The sequence below is a fragment of the Lemur catta genome, chromosome 13, assembly GCF_020740605.2.
Source record: "Lemur catta isolate mLemCat1 chromosome 13, mLemCat1.pri, whole genome shotgun sequence".
NCBI classification, from domain to species: Eukaryota; Metazoa; Chordata; class Mammalia; order Primates; family Lemuridae; genus Lemur; species Lemur catta.
The window spans coordinates 65,402,200-65,424,563 of NC_059140.1; the positions used below are offsets into that span (position 1 = coordinate 65,402,200).

Genomic DNA, 22,364 nt, shown 5'->3' on the forward strand with positions numbered 1-22,364 from the left:
AACAAAACCATGGAGAAAGGAAAACACCAAGTGAGTTTGTGAGGAGTCATGTTCAGCTGCAAAAATGGATATGTGATGAGAAGTATTTAAGAGAATGATGCAAAGCCAAGGTAGTACAGACTATGTAGGCCTTAAATGTCAGGAAATCTAGACTTCATTGAGTGGACGAGCCAACTAAAGGCTCTTTCTGACCAAAAAAGTTCCATAGGAAGGTTATTTTAGTGGCTCTTGGACTAAAGATATAGAACCTCAACTTGGATGATTTGATTTATTTATAAATATTTACTGAGCCTCTACTATATGACAAGCACTGTCACTGTACGCAGCACAGAAGGTATAAAGATGAATAAGAGTTATATAAGATTTAGGCTCCTTACCTTTCTGACTTCATCCCCTGTTATTCTGACATACTGGCCTCCTTGCTGTTCCCAGGAATGCTGTCATCTTAGGTCATTTGCGCTGGCTGTTTCTGTTCCCAGAATCCTCTTTCCTCATATAAATGTGCAGCTAACTCCACCTGTCCTTTAAGATTTGGCTCAAATGTCACCTTTCCAGTGAAGCCTATTCTGACCACTCTATTTTAAAATGTAACCAGTTCTTTTTTCTTTCTTCTTTTTCCATTCACTCACCACCTAACACATTATATAATTTATCCATTTATTATCCTTTTGGTTTGCTTCTCCCAACAAGAATGTAAACTACAGAGGGACAGGAGTCTTTATGTCTTTTATTCATGGATATATTCCAAGCACTCATGAGTGCCTGACATATATGAGAACTCAATACATATCTGTGGAACACTGTTGAATAGAGGAAATGTAAGAATTCATAATCTTCTCAGGAAAGAGAATTAACAAACTGTGATAAGTTCATTAAAAGAGGAATATATAGTATGCCATGAAAGCCCAAAAGGAGAGGCACCTGGAAACGCTCTGGGAAAATTGCTTTTAGAAGCTAATGATGGAGTGAAATGAGAAGATTAGGAGTTTGCAGTAAAAATAAAAAGAAAACGTATTCTAAGCTGAGAGAACAGTAGAATAACCTATAATTGCATTGAAAGAACTTGGCTTAATCATCTTCATGTCAGTAGCTCATAATACAGAGCTTGGTACATGGTGCCACTCAATGTTTGTTGAATTGAACTATGCTAGAGAGCTGTCTTTATGTAAGTGAAGAAAGTTCTGAGAAGGAACAATAGAAGAAAAAAATCAAGACACCATTAAGTCAAAGAAAAACTGCAGTAAATCACTATCAGTAGTGTCAAATTTTTAGTGGTCAAAGAGGATCAGGCTGGAAAGAAGGCCTTTGGACTTGGTACATAGCAGAGCATTTTTTAGTAGGGTAATACAGGCAGAATGCAGACTACATTGAGTCAGTGTATTTACCAAAAGTAGACATAGTAAGCAGAGACTATTCTTTTGAAAAGCTTGCAAGGTATTTTCAATTAGGTTATCTCGTATGATATCATCTCATCTTACAATAAGGGTACTGAGACTTAGGAAATTAATTTGTCCAAGGATATCAGTCCGCAAGGGTTTGAAATAAGATAGGAATCCAGGTTTTCTGATCCTAAATCTCATTCCATTCTCCCCTCCCAGCACGTTCTTCCTTTGCTATCATTCATATAGTATGCTTCATAAAGTAGGCAGGGAATCCACCACAATATCCCACCAGTATTCTGACATAATCAGAAAGGAAGGAAGAGTGGGCTTGAAGAAAACTTCAAGTGTAAATCCAGTGCTAGGAAGAGAAACGGAATTAGTACCCTAAAGGGATCTGAGGCAGTGAGTGCAGAATACATAGACTATCTCAGTAGTGGAAAATAATGAACACGTGCAGACCTTACAGTTTAATTCAATTTGCCTGTGTATGTAAGTTAGCCACACCTTATTCTTTAAGTCAGAGCTTCCCAACCACTGTGCAGAAAAGGTTACAGGTGTACAGTGATATTGATCCCCTCAGCCCTTAGGGTTGCAGGTCTAAATTCTCTTCTCTTTCCTACAATATGCCATACAATTATTATCAGGGTCTGAGAACCACTGTATAAATAAACTTGGAGGCATTGTCTTGGGTTACTTTTAAGCAAATGATTAATTAAAAAAAGTCAGTATAGGCACCTTTACAACTTAAGATATTGTTTACATTAGTCACATATTCAAGGAGATAAAACTGTAGAGTGAATCCTTTTTTAATTCAATACCCAAAGACAAGGTCAAATGAGTGCTGCCAATATAATTTTTTCCTCCTTTCCAAATGTACTAAGATACTTGAAATAAATAGATTTACCAAAGATATACCATACCGGGTAAGCCTCAGAATTTAAATGGTATTTTTCATCAGAACCAAAGTTAAAGAGAATACCATTATACCTATCATATAAACATAAAAAGAAATAAAAACATACCTGTGGGGCGTATCCAGGAGGCACATAAATAGGAGGCACAGAACCATTTGGGGACATCATTGGAACCTGAGCAGGACCTGAATGGATCACAGAAATGTTGTATTAATCCATGATTGCTTATTGAGCTAAAGTTGGAAACAATTTAAATTATACTTTGAATACTTTATCTAAAGTAAACACTCAAGCCAACAGTGATTATATTACTATGAAAAGAAATTCAGATGATTCACTTGTTATAAAAGTTTATCTTATAAAGTGTATTGATTACACATTACCTATACTGGTGTTTCCTAAACTTTCCCGGTAGCAATAATAGTCACGTGGGGAGAGGGAGGCTTTTTAAAAGCTCTCTGAGAGATTCTTATTTGGTATGCTTACAATGGGGTCTTGAATCATTCATTATATTTACTTTGCAAATATCCCAGGTGACTCTTATGATTGTGCAAGTGTAGAAACATTGACCTAGAGAAAAATCAAACTAAACTTTGCATACAAAATCAATGAAAACTACAAAAGGCAAAATTTTCAAAAGTAACGGGAAAGAAATAAAGGAAAGAGGAAAAGCAGTAAGAGGAAGAATAGTTAGAATTTCGAACTTGTTTTGTTAGGGTTAAAAGATTCTTGTGTAATGATGTGTGAGTCATGTCTGTGGGGGCTTAAGAACAAAAAGAAATGCAAGGAAAATTTTTTTGGTTTCTTATGCTGAAAAGTTCTAGAAAAGAAAATTCAGCTTATCTAATTTTATATTTCCTTTCACTTTTATAGTGTTATGCTTTCCAGATAACTTGTAAAAATATTATCTCTAGTTTACTTTCTCTTTCAACCTTTCTATGAATAAAATAAACACTTTTAGAAGATGTGTTTTATTCTTTCTAGGAACTAAAAACTTGCTTTATGTAACTCCTTTCTTCAGATCCTTTCTTCCTGTAACTTCAGACTGCAGTGTTGCCTCACACCCACCAGTTTTTAGTAAGTTGAAATGAAACCTTTTCAAAGAAATACTTATTTCTAGGGAAATAAAGTACAGGAGTCTGACGAAGAATGCAATCGGGAAGGATCTCTTTTATATGCAGAATTACAATCTACCATTACATAATGGCTCTCAGTTATAAAAGAAATGAAGAAGGAAAAGCTTAATTGTAGGGCAGAAGACAAACAACTTTAACTGGTAACATTATGCATACTTCAGAAAACCAGAATGAAAAGCATGAAGGTCACAACAAATCCAATTACAGCCACTCTGCCCTTTCCAGGGAAGGTGAGGGGTGAGGACAGAACCACACAGTGGTGATGGGGGGAGCGTGGGGGAGATGAGAGAGCTAGGGAAGAGAATGGGGCTGCAGGAGGGGAAATACTAACTAGTGTTAAGAAAAGGCAGGGAGAGGTGAGAGAGGAAGGGGGAAAGGAGGAGGATCAGGGAAGAGACAGGGGGTGAGTGAAGAGGGGGAGGGTGATGAAGAGAAAATAGAGAAGGGGGGAGAGAAAAGGAAAGCGGTAGGAATGACAGGAAGGGGGAGGAGGAGGGAGAAAACAAGAGATGGGGAAGAGAAGAGACTAGGGTTGAGAGAAAGTAAGGAGTGAATGTGTGTGTGTAGACTACAGAATTACGCTATATAATATCTGGCTAGCAATATAACTTTTCAACTAAATACTCTTCCCATCCAAAACAAGCTCACCAAATACATGAAGTTGTTCAGAATATTATCTTAATTACACATAGCTAATACTAACTTACTATGTACCAGGCCTTTTATATATATTTTCTCCTCATCATCACTCAGGTAAATCATCAGGTAAATATCATCATCAACAGCCCCATTTTCTAGATGTGGAAATGGAGGCACAGAGAAGTTAAGCTTGCCCAAGTAGTAGAACTGGGATTCAAAACCAGGTAGTTTCACTTCTAAGGATATATCCCTACGTTTTTAGTGAATATTAAAATACTATGCATTATTGGCAACTGATGTAATATGAGGCTTAAGAACTATGTTCTAATACCTCTAAGGAAAATTAAGGCCTTTGTTGTCTTCATATCCCTGAAAAACATGAGAGAAAGCAAGAACAAAATTTTCCTAAGTTTAAGCAAACATTACCTATTAAGTCACTAAATAAAACTGGTGAGCGGCAGAGAGGCTTTATTCAAAACTCATTTTTATAACTCTAGGCACAAAGGCTTTATTCAAAACTCACCTTTTAACTTCAACATTTTCGACTCAAGAGAAACGAGAAAAGTTTTAAAGTAACGTTGGTTTACTTCCATTAGACAATTTGTATAAACTACAGTAAACTAGCCTTCTAAATACTTAAGAGCTGGCTTAGATATTATTCATAACATGCAAAATTTAGCTGAGAACCAGAAAGAGAATTCACTAAAAATCATATTTGTAATCTTAATAAAGGAAATTAACATTCGTTGCACTTTCACCATATGTCTTGGAGACTGTGGGTCCTTTCACATGTTGTCAGATTTAATCCTTATATCAAGTCATAAGAACAGGTGTTTTTGTTTTGCCAACAGAGCACTAAGTTATTGCTGATTACATTTAAAATTGTAAAACTACAAAACTGCTTTAGGTTACCCTCCTTTTACTAGAAATATGAAACTATAAACACTATGTAGTTACAATTCAAATCATACTATATTTTGATAGCTGCTAAAATAGTTTATAATTTAGTAATACAAAATTCTACTTTATCCTTTAATTTTATTTAAGTATGATACTGAAAACAGATAAAAACAAAAGTAACCTAAAATAAACCAGCAGTAAATATATTACTAGCTGTAGTCCAGGAATAATACTCATTATGTAACATATTTCCCTATGAAGTAATCATTTCACTCTAGCAAGTAAATTTTTTTATCCTGAGGTGGAAATGGTACATTGTTAGATTATTTTTTTTTAAAAAAAGACAATTCATTGGTACCATATTTAATACATAACATATTGGTGTGAAGTAACATTCAACACTGAAGACATAAACTCCTATTGTATAAACATATTAAATACAAGTATTGATGTTTAGAACTACAACGTTTACAGAATCATTTATGTTGCTATTCCTGTATCTATAGTAGCAAAACCCTAAAGCCTTGCCTACTTAAAGATGTAAATGTCTGCTTACCTCCTGAGTTCCAACAATACCTTTTAATTCAGGAAGTACTAACAGACTGACTACAAACTGACTTAAATTTGTATGCAGTGAGGGAGATTTTGTCCCAAAGAAAATCTCCTACAGGTTGTACCATTAAATGTATACCTGGCACAAGAATAGCAATATCTGAACTGTGGATACACTTAGTATAGTAGCTCCTTCATAATCTACATGATTTGAGCAAAATCTACCCCAAATCATAGCGCTATGCATTATTTTTTAAGGGCATATTTCCTATTCCAAAAACCTGCAGAAGAAGAAATAATTCTAACCAACTGTCTTAAAAAATTTGAGAAGCTCCCCACCCCAGTTCCTTAAAAAGCACCATCAATGACTTAGATATTTCATCTAGTGTAAGCTAAATTCTTCTTTATTTTTCCCTGTTAATATACATTCATATTTAAGGCTTTAAAAAAAAAAACTACAAATTTATCCAAGAGTTTTAATTCTTAAAATGCAACATGCTGCTGACGTGCTACACATTCTCTTTATAAGCAAGCTTTCACAATGGCTTCCAAATAATCTGATGCCAATTTTCGGATTTTAGCTTTAAAAAGAAAAACCTAGTAAAATAAAGGTCCTAAAATGGAACATTCTGTGGAATACAAAATCAGCCTAACTCTACATGGAGTCTAATCTTTTTATAACTATATGGCAACAATTTAAAATATATTTATAGCGATTATATTTGGTATCTATTTAAAAAGACACACGGCATGACTTTAGACTAATACAATGCTTTCTATGTTTTAAAATAAAAGCAGAATGTAAAAAAACAACCAGCAAATCTTACCACTCATTTTGTTTTTACAGTAGCAGCAGAGAACAAGAAAATCCAACAAGGAAACAGCGTAGTACACGTTAACAGCTTTAATTGGAGAACGGTTTCTTTCTTTCTTTCTTTTTTTTTTTTTTTTTTGCAAAGCTGGAAGAGGAAAAGATCCTTTGACCGGGTCACGTGATTATCACGTGACCTGCAGTGAACCGGGGAAAGGGCAGGGGGGGAAGCAAATGTTCCTGCTTGCCGCGTTTCTGATATAGAAAAAAACGATTAAATGATTTCTATTACTGCTGCCCTGAATTTGACCATCTTTTAGACTTATGAGCCAATCCCAAATCTTATAAAAGTGTACCTTACAGAAATATATATTTGATGTAAAACGATTCTTTGTGTTCACTTTCCTTCAATAACACCACACACTATCTAATAATTTAATATTTTATTCATCTAGCGCGCTGCTGATTTTCATTTAGAAAGTGTGAGATAAATATAACATTTATTATTTTAAACGATTTGGTCCAAAATGTCATTTTATAACTTAATCCACTCTCCATACTCAATCCTTAAGGAATGCCCAGTCTCGATAGGTATGTTTCTTAAAGGTGGGATTTATGTTTCAGGCTGGTATTTGCCTCTCAAATTAATACAGGCTACTACTTTTATTGTTGCTATTTTCTTTTTTCTGATTTTTTAAAAAAGATTTAACCTGGATATTAATACAGGTGCTTAGTGGATGGCATTCTCACTCATATTCATAAATCTGTAAAGACAGGCTCAGGTTGGGGTTCAGAGCTCTCTATCCAAAAAGAAGTAGAGGTCAGAAAGGAGACTAAAGATGTCCAGTTACAACAAAAGACTGTTAAGAACTTTTGGAGATCTTTCATTACTTTATGGTGGTATGTAATTTCAGAGGAAATTTATTAACAGCTAACACAAATATACAGGTAATTGTAGTGCTTGTAATTTGTAACAAGTTGCACAGTGGAAAAAAATAAATTTTGGTATCAAAAGATATGTTTTAATAACAGCTTCAGTATTTATTAGCAAGGCAATTTACTGCTCTTTGGTTTCAGTTTTTTCCTGTGAAAAGGTTAATCAACCTCAGATAAATTTAAATCAGATAAATTTGTAAGAATCAAATCAGATAAATTTGAAGTACCAAGTACACAGGTTGATGCTACTCAATGCATGTTATTGTAAGTAAAAGTATGATCACCATATGTTTTCAGAAATAATTATATAGTGCAGAGTATGTGCCAGGCACCATTCAGTGAATGTTTACACATTCAATCCTCACAACTAAAGAAGGCATCATTTACAGGTAAGGAAACTGAGGAGAGTACTTGCCAACAGCACAGAGTGAGGCAAAAGCAGGATTATTTAATGATAAGGCTGTATTTTTTAAAAAGTTCAAAGACCCCAAAAAGGTGGAAAAGAACTATTAATAGCAAGGAATAACCTAGAGCAATTGGTCTCAATAAATATACCCTAGAGAAAGTAGACAATGAGGAACTATTCTTACAAGTGGGGAAGGGTAATTGTTAATTTCTAAATTCCTATTAAAAGGCAGGGCTGCTCTGAAGAACAAGACTAAAGAGCAAAGAGTCTCCTGGTCTCAACAGAACCTGCCCACAAATGTTAGACCCAGCCTCCCTCTAAATCCAACTGTGCTTCTGAACAAAAAGCAAGCTTCTGCGGCCCACCTTCTTATTTTGGCTCACATTTGCAACACAGCTGTTTCCATTTCTTGACTGTAACTGATTATCTTCTTCTCAATCATTTGCATTGTGCTCACTAGAAACTTTTTTCCCCCCATTATAAATACATTCCCCTATATCCTCAACCTCTTTACAGAGCACCTGTCCTGTGCTGCCTTTAAATGACACCTGACTATCTCCTAGCACACTTTTCCCAGCAGTTCCCTGGGAGCAGAGGCTTCCTGTTCTCTCCTGAAGCAGTCTTGGTAGTCTCTGGATACTCCAAGGCTTCTTCCCATTACCACTCATGCTAAACTCTCTTTTTCTTTGGGGTCATGGCATATGTACATCCCACCCTCTACCCTTCTCACTGCTGTCACCCTCAGTCCTTATTTATTGAGAACTTTGGCACTGCATTCAGTTTTTTTCTATAACTCCACTCTCGTCCCTCAGCACGACTTTAATGTCCAGAACCAAGGCTTAAAATTTCTTGAACTCTTTTCTTTCATTCTGTTTTTAGTAACCCATGTTCAAAGATACATGCTAGAACTTATTACTTAGAACTCCACTATCTCATCTTTGAAATCTTAAATTTTGATGTTTCGGTCCCTGGCCACAATATCTACCTTTCATCTCTCCAGTTCTCTTTCTTCTACAACATTTGCTGTCCTTTATCCTGATCTCCCTTTTCTCTTGATCCAACACTGCCTTCACTGATTTCCTTTCCCATCCATATCTTCCTTTTACTTCTCTTCCCCTGAAAATATCCAATTTTAATCAATCAGATAATTCTCTTCTCTTAGACCTGAACTGTAGAAATCAAAGGTACTCAGACTGGTATGCTTATAAATTCAGTATCTCCAACCTTAACTCACCTGTCAGCACTGCTCAGGAGTCCTTTCATGAATCTATCTCTGGTCAATAACCTACCCTGTTTTCTAGAGTGATTATTAGAGATCCTCACCACTCTTTAAGAGCCCTCCCCACCCAACCTGACTTCAAACTTATCTCTCAACAGGAAACAGCTCTTTCAACGTTACTTACAAACTTTATCACCTCTTTCCTCTATTGTAGAAGAAGCATTGTCCGCTTCACTAGATCAAAGGTATCTTTCCTCTTCTACTCTTGATCTCATGCTCCACTAGGTCTTGTTTCATTGGTTATTTCTGTCCTGTCCCACATTTTCACCTTATCCTTCTGTTCATCCTCTCTGAACTGTTCCTTATGTGCCCATAAACATGGTAAGGTTTCAAACATAAACCACACATACCACTCATCTCCCATAAACATAACACTTTCTGTCTGCCCTGTGACACCATCCAGCTTCCACTCTTTTCTCAGTCAACCTTCTCAAAATTAACATTAACAGACTCTATTTTCTGATTACATTCACTTTTAAGTTTTTAATAAAATTTTCACTATGCAATATTTGATACATACAAAAGAAAATAATGCAAGTCACTAAACACATTAAAGTGACTACTTCAAACTCACCATCCAAGCCAAAAAACAGACCACACCAACACTGTTGGGTCCATATGCTCCTTCCCCACCCAATCCATCACTGACTGCACCACTCATATCTCCTCTACCCTGAATTTCAAGTTTATTGTTATTTTATTTTAAAAATAGTTTTCTAAAAAAATCACATATATTCTTAAACAATGTTTATTTGCTTGCTTTTAAATTTTATTAAAATTATATAATATATATTCTTCAGTAACTTACTTTATGCAGTATTATTTCTAAGATTTATCATATAGTTTCATATAACTGTAGCTTCCTCATTTTCATTTATTCTTTCATGTAAATAACTATAATTTGTTATACTGTCACTAATTCTTGGGCTCTTTCCAGTTTTTTTGCTGTTGTCATTGTTGTTTTGTTTTGTTTTGCTTTGTGTTTTTCCTATCATTCATTTGTCGTTCACGCAACAGACATATTGACTACAATGTGCCAGATATTGTTCTGGGCACTTGGGATATATCAGTAAGTGAAATTGGATAAATATTCCTCCTCTTGTAGAGTTTACACTGGGGGAAGAAAATAATAACATGATAAATAAGTACATCATATTCAAGTAAATCACAAAATATGTTTGAAGGTGATAAATGCTACAAAATAAGAGAAAAAAGAGGATTATGAGTACTGAGATAGGCTGGTTGTGGTGAGGATATTTGAGGATTGCAATTAAAATACAGAGATCAGTTTAGGTTTCATTGAGGTGACTTTTGAACAAAGACTTGAAAGAAGTATGGGAGTCAGCCATGCGGATATCTGAGGGAAGAACATTCTACACAGAGGGAGCAATCAGTGTAAAGGCCCTAACGTGGAAGCATGACTGGTAAGTTAAAGACATAACAAGGAAACTAGTGTTACCAGAGCAGCATGAGTGAAGGGGAGAAAAGGAGTGACATTAGAGTGGTTAAGAGGGAAATGAGTTAGCTCTTGTTGGGCCTCGTAGGTCACTGTTTGGCTTTTACTTTGAGTGAAATGGGGAGCCACTGCTGGATTTTAAAACATGATCTTAATTGTATTTTAAAAGAATTCATCTGACTCGTACACATTGTTGGTAGGAATATGGTACAACCACTTTGCAAAACTGGTAATATCTACTAAAGTTGAAAATATGTACATCCTATGATCCAGTAATTCCATTTCTAAGTATATGGGCAATGGAAATGCTTACATATATCACCAACCAAAGAATATGATTTAGAATGTTAACAGCAGTACCAATTATAATAGCACCAAAGTGGATGAAGCAGATTTGGGGACAAATGTTCAGATTTGGATATGTTATATTTGTAATGTCTATCAGGCATCCGAATGGAGACCTCATGTAGCTGGCAGTTGGTTTTACTATTCTGGAATTCAAGGAGACACCTAGTCTAGATATAAATTCTAGAGTTTTTGGTAAATAGGCTTTAAATCCATGAGTCAGATGACATCACCAAAGGAGTGAAAGTAGATAGAAAAGAAAATCTAATGCTTTAGATAGGAGCATGGAACAGAATATCATTGCTATAAAAATACTTCTGTACATCTTTTGGCCCACATGTGGAAAAATTTCTTTAAGGTATGTACCAAGGAGAGGAGAGGAAATGCTGGGTCTTTAGGTTATGTGAATGTTGATTTTTATAGGATACTGCCAAATATTTAATAGTTTTCCTGAGTATATTAATTTACATTCCTACCAGCCAGTCATGTATAAAGAGCTTCCACTGATTCACATTTTCAGCATTACTTGGTATTTAGATGTAAAATTTTTGCCAGTATCACTTTGGTCTTATTTTGCATTTCCTAGTCCATGTTTTGCATCCACTTTTCTACTGGTTTTTTTTTTAAATAAACTTATAAGAGTTTTTATGTATTCTGGATACTAATTCCTTACAGTTAAATTGGTTGCAAAGATTCTTTTCCTAGTTTATGACTTTTTTTTTTACCATATTTTATGATGATGTTTAGAAGTTCTTAATTGTAATGAAGTCAAATGTACTAATGTTTTGATAGCAGATTTTATGTGTCATAAGAATTCTTTCTCTACTCCATAGTAATAATCTCCTTTATTATTAAGTTTATCCTTTCACATTTAAGTCTTTAAGTCTTTAATAATTTATTTTTGGGTAAGGTATGAGGAAAGGATCTGATTCCATTTTAATCTAAATGGATAACCAATTGTCCTAGCAATTGTTTCCTGCTCTCTATGCCCAAGGATATGTCTCTTAACTTCTTGTGAGCACAGCAATGCAACTGTCTTATGGAAGATCTTGTTTTATAAAAGGATGATACCCAGAACACCTATTCATACAAAATGATCTTATTTACTCTCATGAAAGCTTATAATTCTGTTATCTCATCCAGACCTTACTCTCGAGCTCTACTAGACTATAATAATCAATGTGAAACTCAAAACCAGTTATTTTTCCATCAATATTCACTTCACCTTCTGTATTTCCCATAATAATCTGAAAATAGAAACTTGAGAGAAATCCTAGACTCTATTTCGCCCTCATTTCCCACATCAGTTGGGAAGTTCTGTGGGAAGTTCTGGAAATTCTGACAATTTTATCTCCCAAATATCTCTCAAATCCATGTTCTTTTCCACTCCATTGCTACTGCCTTAGCAATACTCAGCTCTTTCTAGAACTACTCAGTATTCTAACGTGTCTCTCTGCCCCCAGTCCCTAGCAATCGATACATCTCTCATACTAATGCTAAAACGATCTAAAAAAGAAATCTAATTGTTTCCTCCTCTGGTTAAAACCCATAAACAATTCTTTATTATTTATGAGATGAAGTCCAAGTTCCTAACCATGCTCCCCATGAACTGGGTGGTGCCACTTAAGCTGGTAAAATACCAGCCTATCCCTGTCAATACTGTGTGAACCACCTTTTTTTTCCACTTGCATCAAAATATCTTCAAGTGAATTTTGGTATTACTGTGCTATTTTAACATTTATTTTATTACAATTTATAATATTTGTTGTATCTTAAATAGGAGAGGCAGCATAAGGCAGTGGTGAAGAGCATGGACTTCTGAGCTAGCCCATCTAATTCTAACAACAGCTTAGCCATGAGACCTTGCATATCTTTGTATGTTAGTTTCCTCACATGTAAAATGGAAATAATAATTATTCTACTTCATAGGGATATTATGCAGATTAAATGAGTTCACAGGTACACAGAAAGTGCACATAAGCAATGTCACCCAAGCACAGTTGCTAGTGCTTGTATTGAACAAGCCAACCTGAAAATCATTAGTTTAGGAATGCTAGTTAATGTGTTAAAATATTATGAAGTCCAAATAATTGCTATGATATGCCATGCTATTAATTTAAGAGAGCTTTCTACAAAATATTTGAGACAATGTTATAAAAATAAGCAAGCACATTTTTAAGTTTGCTAAAATTGTCATATAATGAGACAAGAATGGGAAAATGAAAAATATGCTTGTCAATGCATAATGCTTTCCTATAAACAATAATGTTCACAATGTATCCTTTATATTTATGTCTATAGGAAAATTAATAGATTGATGGACACTCTTGAATTAACAAGGTCTTTAGGAAATATAAAAAACATCCTATATTTTCCTTACTTTAACTGAAAGGGGCTTGAAAATAGGGACCATGTCACTAATGCTGAGCATTAGAACTCTGTGGCAACTGTGAGAATAGTAGGGGTATGGAGTTAAGTCTTGTTAGAAGGGTACTGAAGGTCTGAGTCAATAAGTCCTAAAGCACACAAAAAGCACAGACATTTGGGTGGAAATCCACCACAATATATCCCAAATAATCTGCTAATTACATATAACAAAGCAAAACATACCTAAATGTTATCTCACTGAAACTGTTGTGAAGAAAGATCCTAAAAAGTTTCTAGTAACTAAGGGATATTATATGGAAAACAGTGATTTACTTAATAGCCAAACCTGTCCCAAAAGATAATTTAAGGTGGTTTCAGAGATTCACACAGGATTGAGACCAAAAAATAACACACAAAACGTAACTGGTGACAAGTTGAAGACAAATTGAAGAAAAGGAAAAATTAACAAAGAAAAAATAATATTAATATAAGTCAGGAGTGATGCTGCTCTTAAGCTTTTTCTAGAGATGAGCCACAAAACCATTCTGGTTTGTGTGAGCAGAAACATGATACAGTTAGACACCAAGGACCACACTGTCAAGCTAGGCAAGCTAGTCCTTATCGTCGACAGATCAAGTATGGCTCACACTGCCATATAGCAAGACCCCAGTGATTTCGCTTAGGAAAAAAAACTAAAACAAGTATAGTCCAGTGATGACTTCTACCATATGTAAATTTCAGCAAAGGGTCAATAAATGTCTAACTTTAAGCAATGTACCCTCCAAAATAGTTGCAAAATGAACAGCTAAGACAGCTGAATCAGCTGACTTGCAGAAAGGGACTGTTAGCTATCAGGCAAATTAAAAGTTGGAAAAGTTGACTTTGATTTTTTTCTGGCAATAAGTATACCAGATAAGCTGTTTATTAATGCTGTTCTCAGATTGTAATGAGTCTGGGACACTTGCATGTCAAAAATTTAGGAGGCAGACTCATTCAGCTCAACAAAGAGTGGTTTCAGATCATTTGGATACAAAAGGGCAGAGATGTGAAATGCATCCCTCTTCTACTCCTCTACAAAATTTTATCTGATTCTTCAAAAGACTGACTCTGACCATGCCCTTGATTCTTGTGGCAGTATTAAGGTGCAGGTTTTGAATAAGCATCTAAATAACATGTGTTAAAACTCATACAACTTAGAGCATAACTTATGCATGTCCATGAGTCAAGAGACCAAGGAGAGATCAATGAAATCTGCAACTAACCAAGTGCTCCATGGGAGGGAGTCTGTTGCTGGTGAGTGACAAGACAATGATATATGCAAATAATCTCAGGAAGATAAAAGGGTGGTGAAGAATCAGTACTTATAATTTTGTCCTTGGGCACAAATCAAACCTTATTTCTTACCTTTTTAACTCTTTCTCATTTGCTTGCCCATGTTTTTCCTCTTTAACCTTTCGGTGGCCTTAGTTACCTTGCAGATCTGGCCACATGGTTACCATTTTCTTTCTCTATAATTTTCCCCTTAACTTATATTAAGGTATCAATTTAACAGAAGGCTTACCTTATATGATGCATGACAATAGGAAACAAATGTGAGGATCAATCTAAGGCCAGGTATGTTTTGGATTGACTGGGGGGTGAGGGTGGCTGGATGAGGTTAGGAGGCTAGATAGGAACCAGAGAATGGGTAATACAGACAGATATCTGTGTTTTAATGCGGTATTTCCCAAGCATTTGGATTTATGTGCTAGTAAAATTCAAAACCAATTCTGGGGACTCATTAACCAGCTTTTTATTAGTTCAAGTAAAGATATTAAAAGGAAAGTAGAAATTAAGGACAGACAGGAAGAAGTCTATCCTATATTATCATATCACTTCATAAAGAGGAAATTATAACTTCAGAACAGTAGGAGGGATTTAACTTCAGAATTTAAAAAAGTCTTTTAAGTTGAATAAATTGAACTTAATGAAAAACCACTACATTATCCTAATTTTTCCTATTTCCTAGACTGATGAAATTTCCCCAATCTATGGACTAGGATTTGGGAATAACCCTAAGTGGTAAAAGAGATAGGGATTTATCCTCCAGTTTGGCTGAGCTCTGGTGGTGGGAGGAGGGAGGAAACAGAGCAGAGTTAGGATAATCATATTATCATCATCCAATCAGGGATGCTTTTGAAAGCAAAAGAGGGAGCTAAATATCATTAAAATTATATAATTTAGTAATTCTTTATTCATTAATATGTTATTATATTGAGGGACATGAAAATAAGTTTTATTTAAAAATATATATTTTCTGAGACAAGGTCTTGCTGTGTTGCCCAGACTAGAGTACAGTGGCACAATCATATCTCACTGTAGCCTCCAACTCCTGGGCTCAAGCAATCCTTCTGCCTCATCATCCTGAGTAGCTAGGACTACACAGGTTAGTGCTACCACACCTGGTTAATTTTTAAATTTTTTTGTGTAGTGACACAGGGTCTTGCTATATTGCCCAGGCTGGTCTTAAACTCCTGGCCTCAAGTGATCCTCCTACCTCGGCCTCCCAAACTGTTGGAACTGTAGGTGTAAGCCACTGTGCTTGGCCTAAAAATATTTTTAAAAATATAATGCTTTATTAAAAACCCCATATGCAAGTACATTAAAAAGCATTTATTTAAAGGTTTTCTTTGTATTGAGTATCTGAATATTAAAGAGTAACATAAGCAGAATAAGTATTCTTAGTACATATTCATGCATTTTAATCAATTTCTTAGCTATATTTGTCTTTAATTGCTTATCACTATTTTTTTTTTTTTTTTTTTTGAGACAGGGTCTCACTCTGTTGCCCAGGCTAGAGTGAGTGCTGTGGCGTCAGCCTACCTCACAGCAACCTCAAACTCCTGGGCTTAAGCAATCCTACTGTCTCAGCCTCCTGAGTAGCTGGGACTACAGGCATGTGCCACCATGCCTGGCTAATTTTTTTCTATATATATATTTTAGTTGGCCAGATAATTTCGTTCTATTTTTAGTAGAGATGGGGTCTCACTCTTGTTCAGGCTGGTCTTGAACTCCTGACCTCGAGCGATCCACCTGCCTCGGCCTCCCAGAGTGCTAGGATTACAGGCGTGAGCCACCGCGCCCGGCCCCTTATCACTAATATTTAACTAAAAAAGTTTTTTCAAATGTAGTCTTATTTTTATTTTTTAATAAAATTGCCCACAATTGTATTTTATGGTTAATAAATTTGAAGCTATAGATACCTTCAAGTGACTCTTTCCTATAATATTTTAAGACTAATGTTTATATTAAGACAAACTGTTTCTGAGGTGCTATCTGGTAAGCTAGGATCAAATTCTGCTAAGTGGAGGATATTCTTAGTTCTACTTTTTTTCTTATTGAAATGTGTAAATATTTCAGTCCACACATTTTCACATTAGGTACTATAATAACTTCAAACATTTTTACAAGCAAATCTTACTGAATTGTCTCTATTTATTATTCTCTTGAGTGTTTCACCATATTTAGACCTTTTTTTTGAGCTCATTATTGCTAAAAGGGCTTATTGTAAAACAAAAAAGCATTGCCAAGCAATAGTTATAGATTTATACAATAAATGACAAAAACATTCAAACTATTTTTTTTAATAGAACCTATGGCAGGAATATTTAGATTTTACTTCCTGCAAACATACCACATTCCTGGTGCTTCCCACTAGTCCCTCCAACTGGTGGCCTGGTGACACCAAGTGGCCAGCAGGAGCAGCACATCAAATACTTCTGTCACTGTCACCTGACTGAAAGGAGTTAGTCCCTGGCCCTTTATATCTAAGCATGCTTTGTTTTACTATTAAGTATCTTAATTGCTGTCCTTGATTTGCTTCTGGCAAGGGTCAGGAAAAGAGAGTTGTTTATTTTGGTTGCCTTTAATATTTAAGCACAAATTAAAGTAAAAACTCAAGAGATGAATGAACTTCTTCCTAGAGATCAAGACAGAAGGTGGCTGGAAATACTAAATGGTGGTCAACCAAATCCATCACAATTTATTTTAATGGAATTATTAATAATACCCTGTTAAGAAATGATAAATCCGAGACAAATGTTGAACCAGTTAGATACTAAGATGAGAGGCATAAACTAGGACTGTCCTAGACAAATTGGGACATAAGGTCACCCTATTAATAGGAAATGCTTATTTATTAAGGCTATAAAACACCTGGTATAACATTTATTTAAATGAAGCAGGCCATTAGCACAGGCCTCGAGTCTGGGAATTTAACAAGTTGGTGATTATAATTTGGGAAAAGAATGAGGCAGGGAGTTACAGAAGAAAGGATCATTATTCATGCTTAGATATTTAGAGACTTTCCTTTTCCTTGGGAATTTATTATTTTTTAAAGTTTGGATAAAGTAGAATGCTTAAATCAGGGGCCTAAGTATGATTCAGAATTATAATTTCATTTATCTGTGTGCAGGTAACTGAAAATTTCTATAATTAGATTTGCTATACATTTAGATGTGTCAATGATAAACACACTAAGTAGAATAAGTTTGAAGAATGACTATCATATTATGATTAGAATATACCTTTATCACTAAATTGAACTGTATATAAATGGAAAACCTGAAGTAAGAGATGTGTTTACCAAGCACTTGTTTCTAAACAAGAAGTTATTTTTAGTGCTCTTATTTACAAAGCTGTAAAGGCTGTGATATTAACGTGCATGGATGCAGGAGGTTGCGAACACTACTATTTTTAGTATCAGTCTAATGTGAACAATGATGAATCATTCTTTGTTATTCTAGTAGGAAATAGTACTTGGGGATTTACTGCAGCACATTAGGTTAACTAAGTCTCAATAACTGAACACCCACACTTTGACATCACACAGGCAGTGATATGCATCAGTGACGCAAATTCTGTCAGGATCAAACATTAAGGCCACAGAGGTTGAAAAAAAAGTGCCCAAGTTATAGGGCAGAATGCATCAAGTCAGTACTGCTAATGTCGAAAAGGGTTATGCTAGCTTCTCTTTTTACACAATCGCTAAGCTTTTTAATTTTAATTATAGATTTCTCATGTAACAGACTCTATATTTAAGTTTCCTCACAGCTTCTGTGGTTTAAGGTCTGGACCTTTAAAACCATGTCTTGAGTTATCTGGAGAATTGCCTCTGTAGCCAGACTTCTTAGACAGTACTCTGCAGAATATGTTACCATTTATTAAGCATTTTATAAAACATGCTGTCCTTGACAAATAACATTTAGATTCAGATTTGGAGTACTATGGTCTCACAATTCACTGCAGTTTCAGGGTCTACAATTCACTGCAATTTCAAGGTCTTCTTTCCACTGTTCCCTTCTTCTTTGGGCCTTTAGTTTTTTAAATTTTGTTATTAATTTTGGACATCAAGATATTTTTCAATGCTACAGGTGGATTGGAGAAGATGAGTATTATTATTTATTATTGTTATGAGTAATCATATATACAAAAGGTTTCAAAACGTTCCCCCTGAACGTACCCACACAGAATCGGAAATCTCCTTTCCTATAACAAGATCAAAACCTACCCCTGGAGGCTTGCTACAGAATATTTACATCCTGCTGTTGGTTCTCCTGAAAAAAAAGTAGGCCTGTATACTTAAAAAGCATGACCCTTTGATTTATTTATTTATTTTATTTTTTATTTTTTAGTGAACCCGAAACTTGTTTTTCCCTTTAATATAAGGCTTAGGCACAAATCCACAGGCAGTTATGACAATTTATGGAGATGTAAATGAAAAATCAAAAACCACAAAACACATATGCATATCGATTTTCTCCTACACCAAAAATAAACGAAAAACACAAAAGCGCAAACTTAATAAGCTCCATTTAACATTAACTCATCTCTGATAGAACCTTAAAAAGGTTCAAGTTTGAATCTTTATATGAATTTCCCCTCTTCATGGCTCATTTGTAATTCTAGATTGTTGGAATATTTTAAAATGTTTTATTTATGTTGTGGGGTCTTGTGAACATTTTCGAAATTGTAAAAGCTGCAACATCTTTTGTTCAGACTTTACATCTTGAATCTTCCCAAAAGAATGGAACCAGATTATTTCAATCCATAATATGCAAAAGAAAATGAATACCCAACACAAAGAAACCTTCCATTTAGTTTATGTTCTCCTCAAAGACTACCATTTCCCAGGAGAACTGGAAAGCCAAAGGGAGATCAGAGATGGAGGTGTCTGGTAACTTCTGTCCTATTATTATTAATCTGACATAGACTAACATGAAAACATGCTCCAGACTCTTTCCCACACCCTCAGGTACTTGCTTTAGTGTTGTTTCTTCAACTAGTGTTCTATCTTATGAAAAATTAAAAAAAAAAATTGTAAAAAAAAGCAAGGGCTTTCTCTCATCGTAAGGGTCTTTTTTAAAAAAACTGCTAATCATCTAAGAGAAATATTTGCAAAGATAAAAACTGCTGAGGCAGTTGTCCTCACAGTTCTTTTTGACTGTGAAATTTGTAAATCATCCTAGTTTTTTGTCACCCTTGACCTTGAGCCCCCAGGTCTTATCCTTATTACAACTGCTTTGGTTATCTCCCTGATTATAATCCTTCAGTGGTGCCCTGCTCCTTTTAGAATAAATAAGCATATAACAGCATTTGTAATATAACCTATATTTCCCTTTTTAGTCTCATTTTCAGACACTCCTCGATGCACTCTCTTCTCCAAGCTACCTCTCTAATCATAGCTTTTCGGTTCCTCTAATCTGTGTGCTCAGCCTTTATACATGCTCTTCTACTCCTTCTGCCTCTAAGATATTTTTCTTTTTCCTCCTAGCTAACTTTTACCTCTTTAAGCATCAGCTTTTCTCACAACACTCAAGGACTCTTCATGCTGGCTAAGGTGTTCCTAATTCTGCCCTCCCACATATATCTGGACATACATAATTCAATCATAGCACTTATCATTGCCCTCTCTGTTCTAACTGTGGGTTACTTGCCTGTCTCTCAAACTAGGCTGTGAGGCAAGGCCTAAGTCTTTCAAATAACTGTCAAGAATTAGTTGTCCTTCAGGACAGGAAAAGAAATTTAGAACAAATTCTCTCTCCAGGAAAAAGTATATGCTCTGTGTTTTGGCAAGAACTTGACTTGAGCACTTGAGCATGGGAGACTGGGTACAAAGAGGTGAGGAATTTCATCACATTAAGACTAAAAATAATGTTAAAATATTAGAATATGATGGTATTTCACTGTAATGATAAAGAGATTTTCCAAAAATGTTGAAGGATTATATAATGAAGCAGAAGGGGATGTCAAACACAAGAGAACTTTCTTAAACCATAAAGAATGGAAACTGAATTTGATTAAAATTTACTTTCTAAAAGTGAATCAAAATCTCCAAATATTTTATCACACAGGTTTTGAGATCAGAGAGTCCAATGTTAAATTATGACTCTGGCAGGGAATTACTTAATCTCTGGAGCTATAGAGAGAAGAATACATGCCAGCAAGAAATCTCCTCTTGTTAGCATTATGTTATTTTGTGATTCATGTGGTTGATGGTGGCATGTTTGGATGTTATTTAATATAAGAAATATAAGACCATAACCACACACAAGTCACACTTATATCGATATAGGAAGGAACTTTCTAAGAAATGAAATTATGCCTTGTGTTTGTTGCCACGGTAGTGGACAATGACATCTTTGAGTATGAATCCTAGATTAAGTTGGAGAATGATTTTTCCATCTCTACATATCTAGATGGGTACTAAAAATCACATCCATCATGTTACCATACAAAGAAAGAACCAGGAAAGATCTTTTCTGTTTCCTAGGACATTCTCTGCAGATGGTACAAAGGTATGTAAATCAGGTTATATATTTATTCATGGTACTTTCTTTATAACTTTATATAAATATTCTCTGAACACCTTAGACTTATCCCAGCTATGCTTTTGGGAAAAAATAGAAAGGTTTATGCCTAGGCTAGAATGCTTAATTAGTATTTCCCTAAGTCCAAAAATGTGGTAGCAGTTACCATTAAATACAAAACTAAACTAAGGTAATCTCTGTATTTATGATTCAGTTGCCCTTCTCACCAGGATATCCTACTGAAGGTAACTTTGGAAAATATGGTTTTTATTTTTAATAAGGAAGATTATCTTTCTATAGACATTCTTTCACAGGGTTAAGAAAATAAATCCTCAATGTCTGAAGATTCTCTATCTTAAGTTTCTTATCTGTTAGAATTCTGAGTGTCAGAATTCTTTAAGCCAGTTCTATGTTATGATATCAAATTTAGACATTTCTTTTCTTCTACTCACTTGATTTTCAGAAAATTGACGGACTACTATTATATATTTATAACCTTGGTATGTCAGGTATTTTAGTTTTTACTAGTTTAAAAATCCACTTTTCTGCACCTAAAACACTGCATGGTCTATTATTTTCCTGAAATGAGTTCAGGGTCTCAATCAAAACAAAACAAAACACTATACATTTTATAAAATAAAGTTGAACTAAATAATTCAAAAGGGGTTAAAACATCATCATATGATTATTTACACAATTCATATTTGTCAAAATTATAAAATTATATAGAGAGTATAAAGAAAGAAAAAAACTGTAATCCTACCATACACTTGAAGGAAAATGTGCCCGAATTATTTTCTATGTATCTGTATTCATTAAAAGTCATATTTTTTCTTATTAAAGAACACTTACTTCTGTTTATATCCTTGATAATGTATAATCAAATAAATGGTCCTGATTAAATCAAATTCTTAATTAATAAAACTTTTTAATCTTCCATTTTTAAGAGAAAAAGGATAGAACAGGACTCCTCCTGTGAGCGTCCTTTTGGAAGTACTTTCTAAGCCCTGGACTGGTTTGGACGCTCCTGCTGTAAGTTTCCATAGTGCACTTCCTATTGTTTCTCAATCACAGCACTTCTCTTACTTCACTGAATTCCTTAACCTTCTGTCTTTCCCAGGAGACTGCAAACTTCATGAGGGGCAGGGACAGAGTTATGTGGCTTATCACTAAATTTCCATTGTTTTTGGAATAGTGAATGCACATATGAAGTTAATAATAATTTATTTAAATAAAAGAATGGGTTTGAACAGTAACCTCCAGGCCATATTTTAATCCACCTTCAAAGCCAGCAAGGAAACTCTTCTACATACTGACTTCCTTCTCATGCTTCAAATCTCTTTCTTCCAGAGGAGCCCTGTCCCTTTTAAGGGCTTACTTGATTAGGTGAAGTT

The 22,364-nt window shown here is 34.9% G+C and overlaps 1 protein-coding gene across 4 annotated transcripts in view; it reads right to left on the reverse strand.

Annotated features, from left to right (window-relative positions):
• FNDC3A (fibronectin type III domain containing 3A) overlaps positions 1–22,364 on the reverse strand; it is a 136,752-nt gene that overhangs the window by 66,344 nt on the left and 48,044 nt on the right. For 3 of the 4 annotated variants that reach the window (XM_045567132.1, XM_045567133.1, XM_045567134.1), the window contains exon 4: positions 2,405–2,481. In XM_045567132.1, the coding sequence (XP_045423088.1) occupies positions 2,405–2,481 (77 nt within the window). Of the gene's footprint in view, positions 1–2,404; positions 2,482–6,350; positions 6,846–22,364 lie in introns of those variants that run through there. The other variant, XM_045567135.1, reaches the window with a different exon arrangement.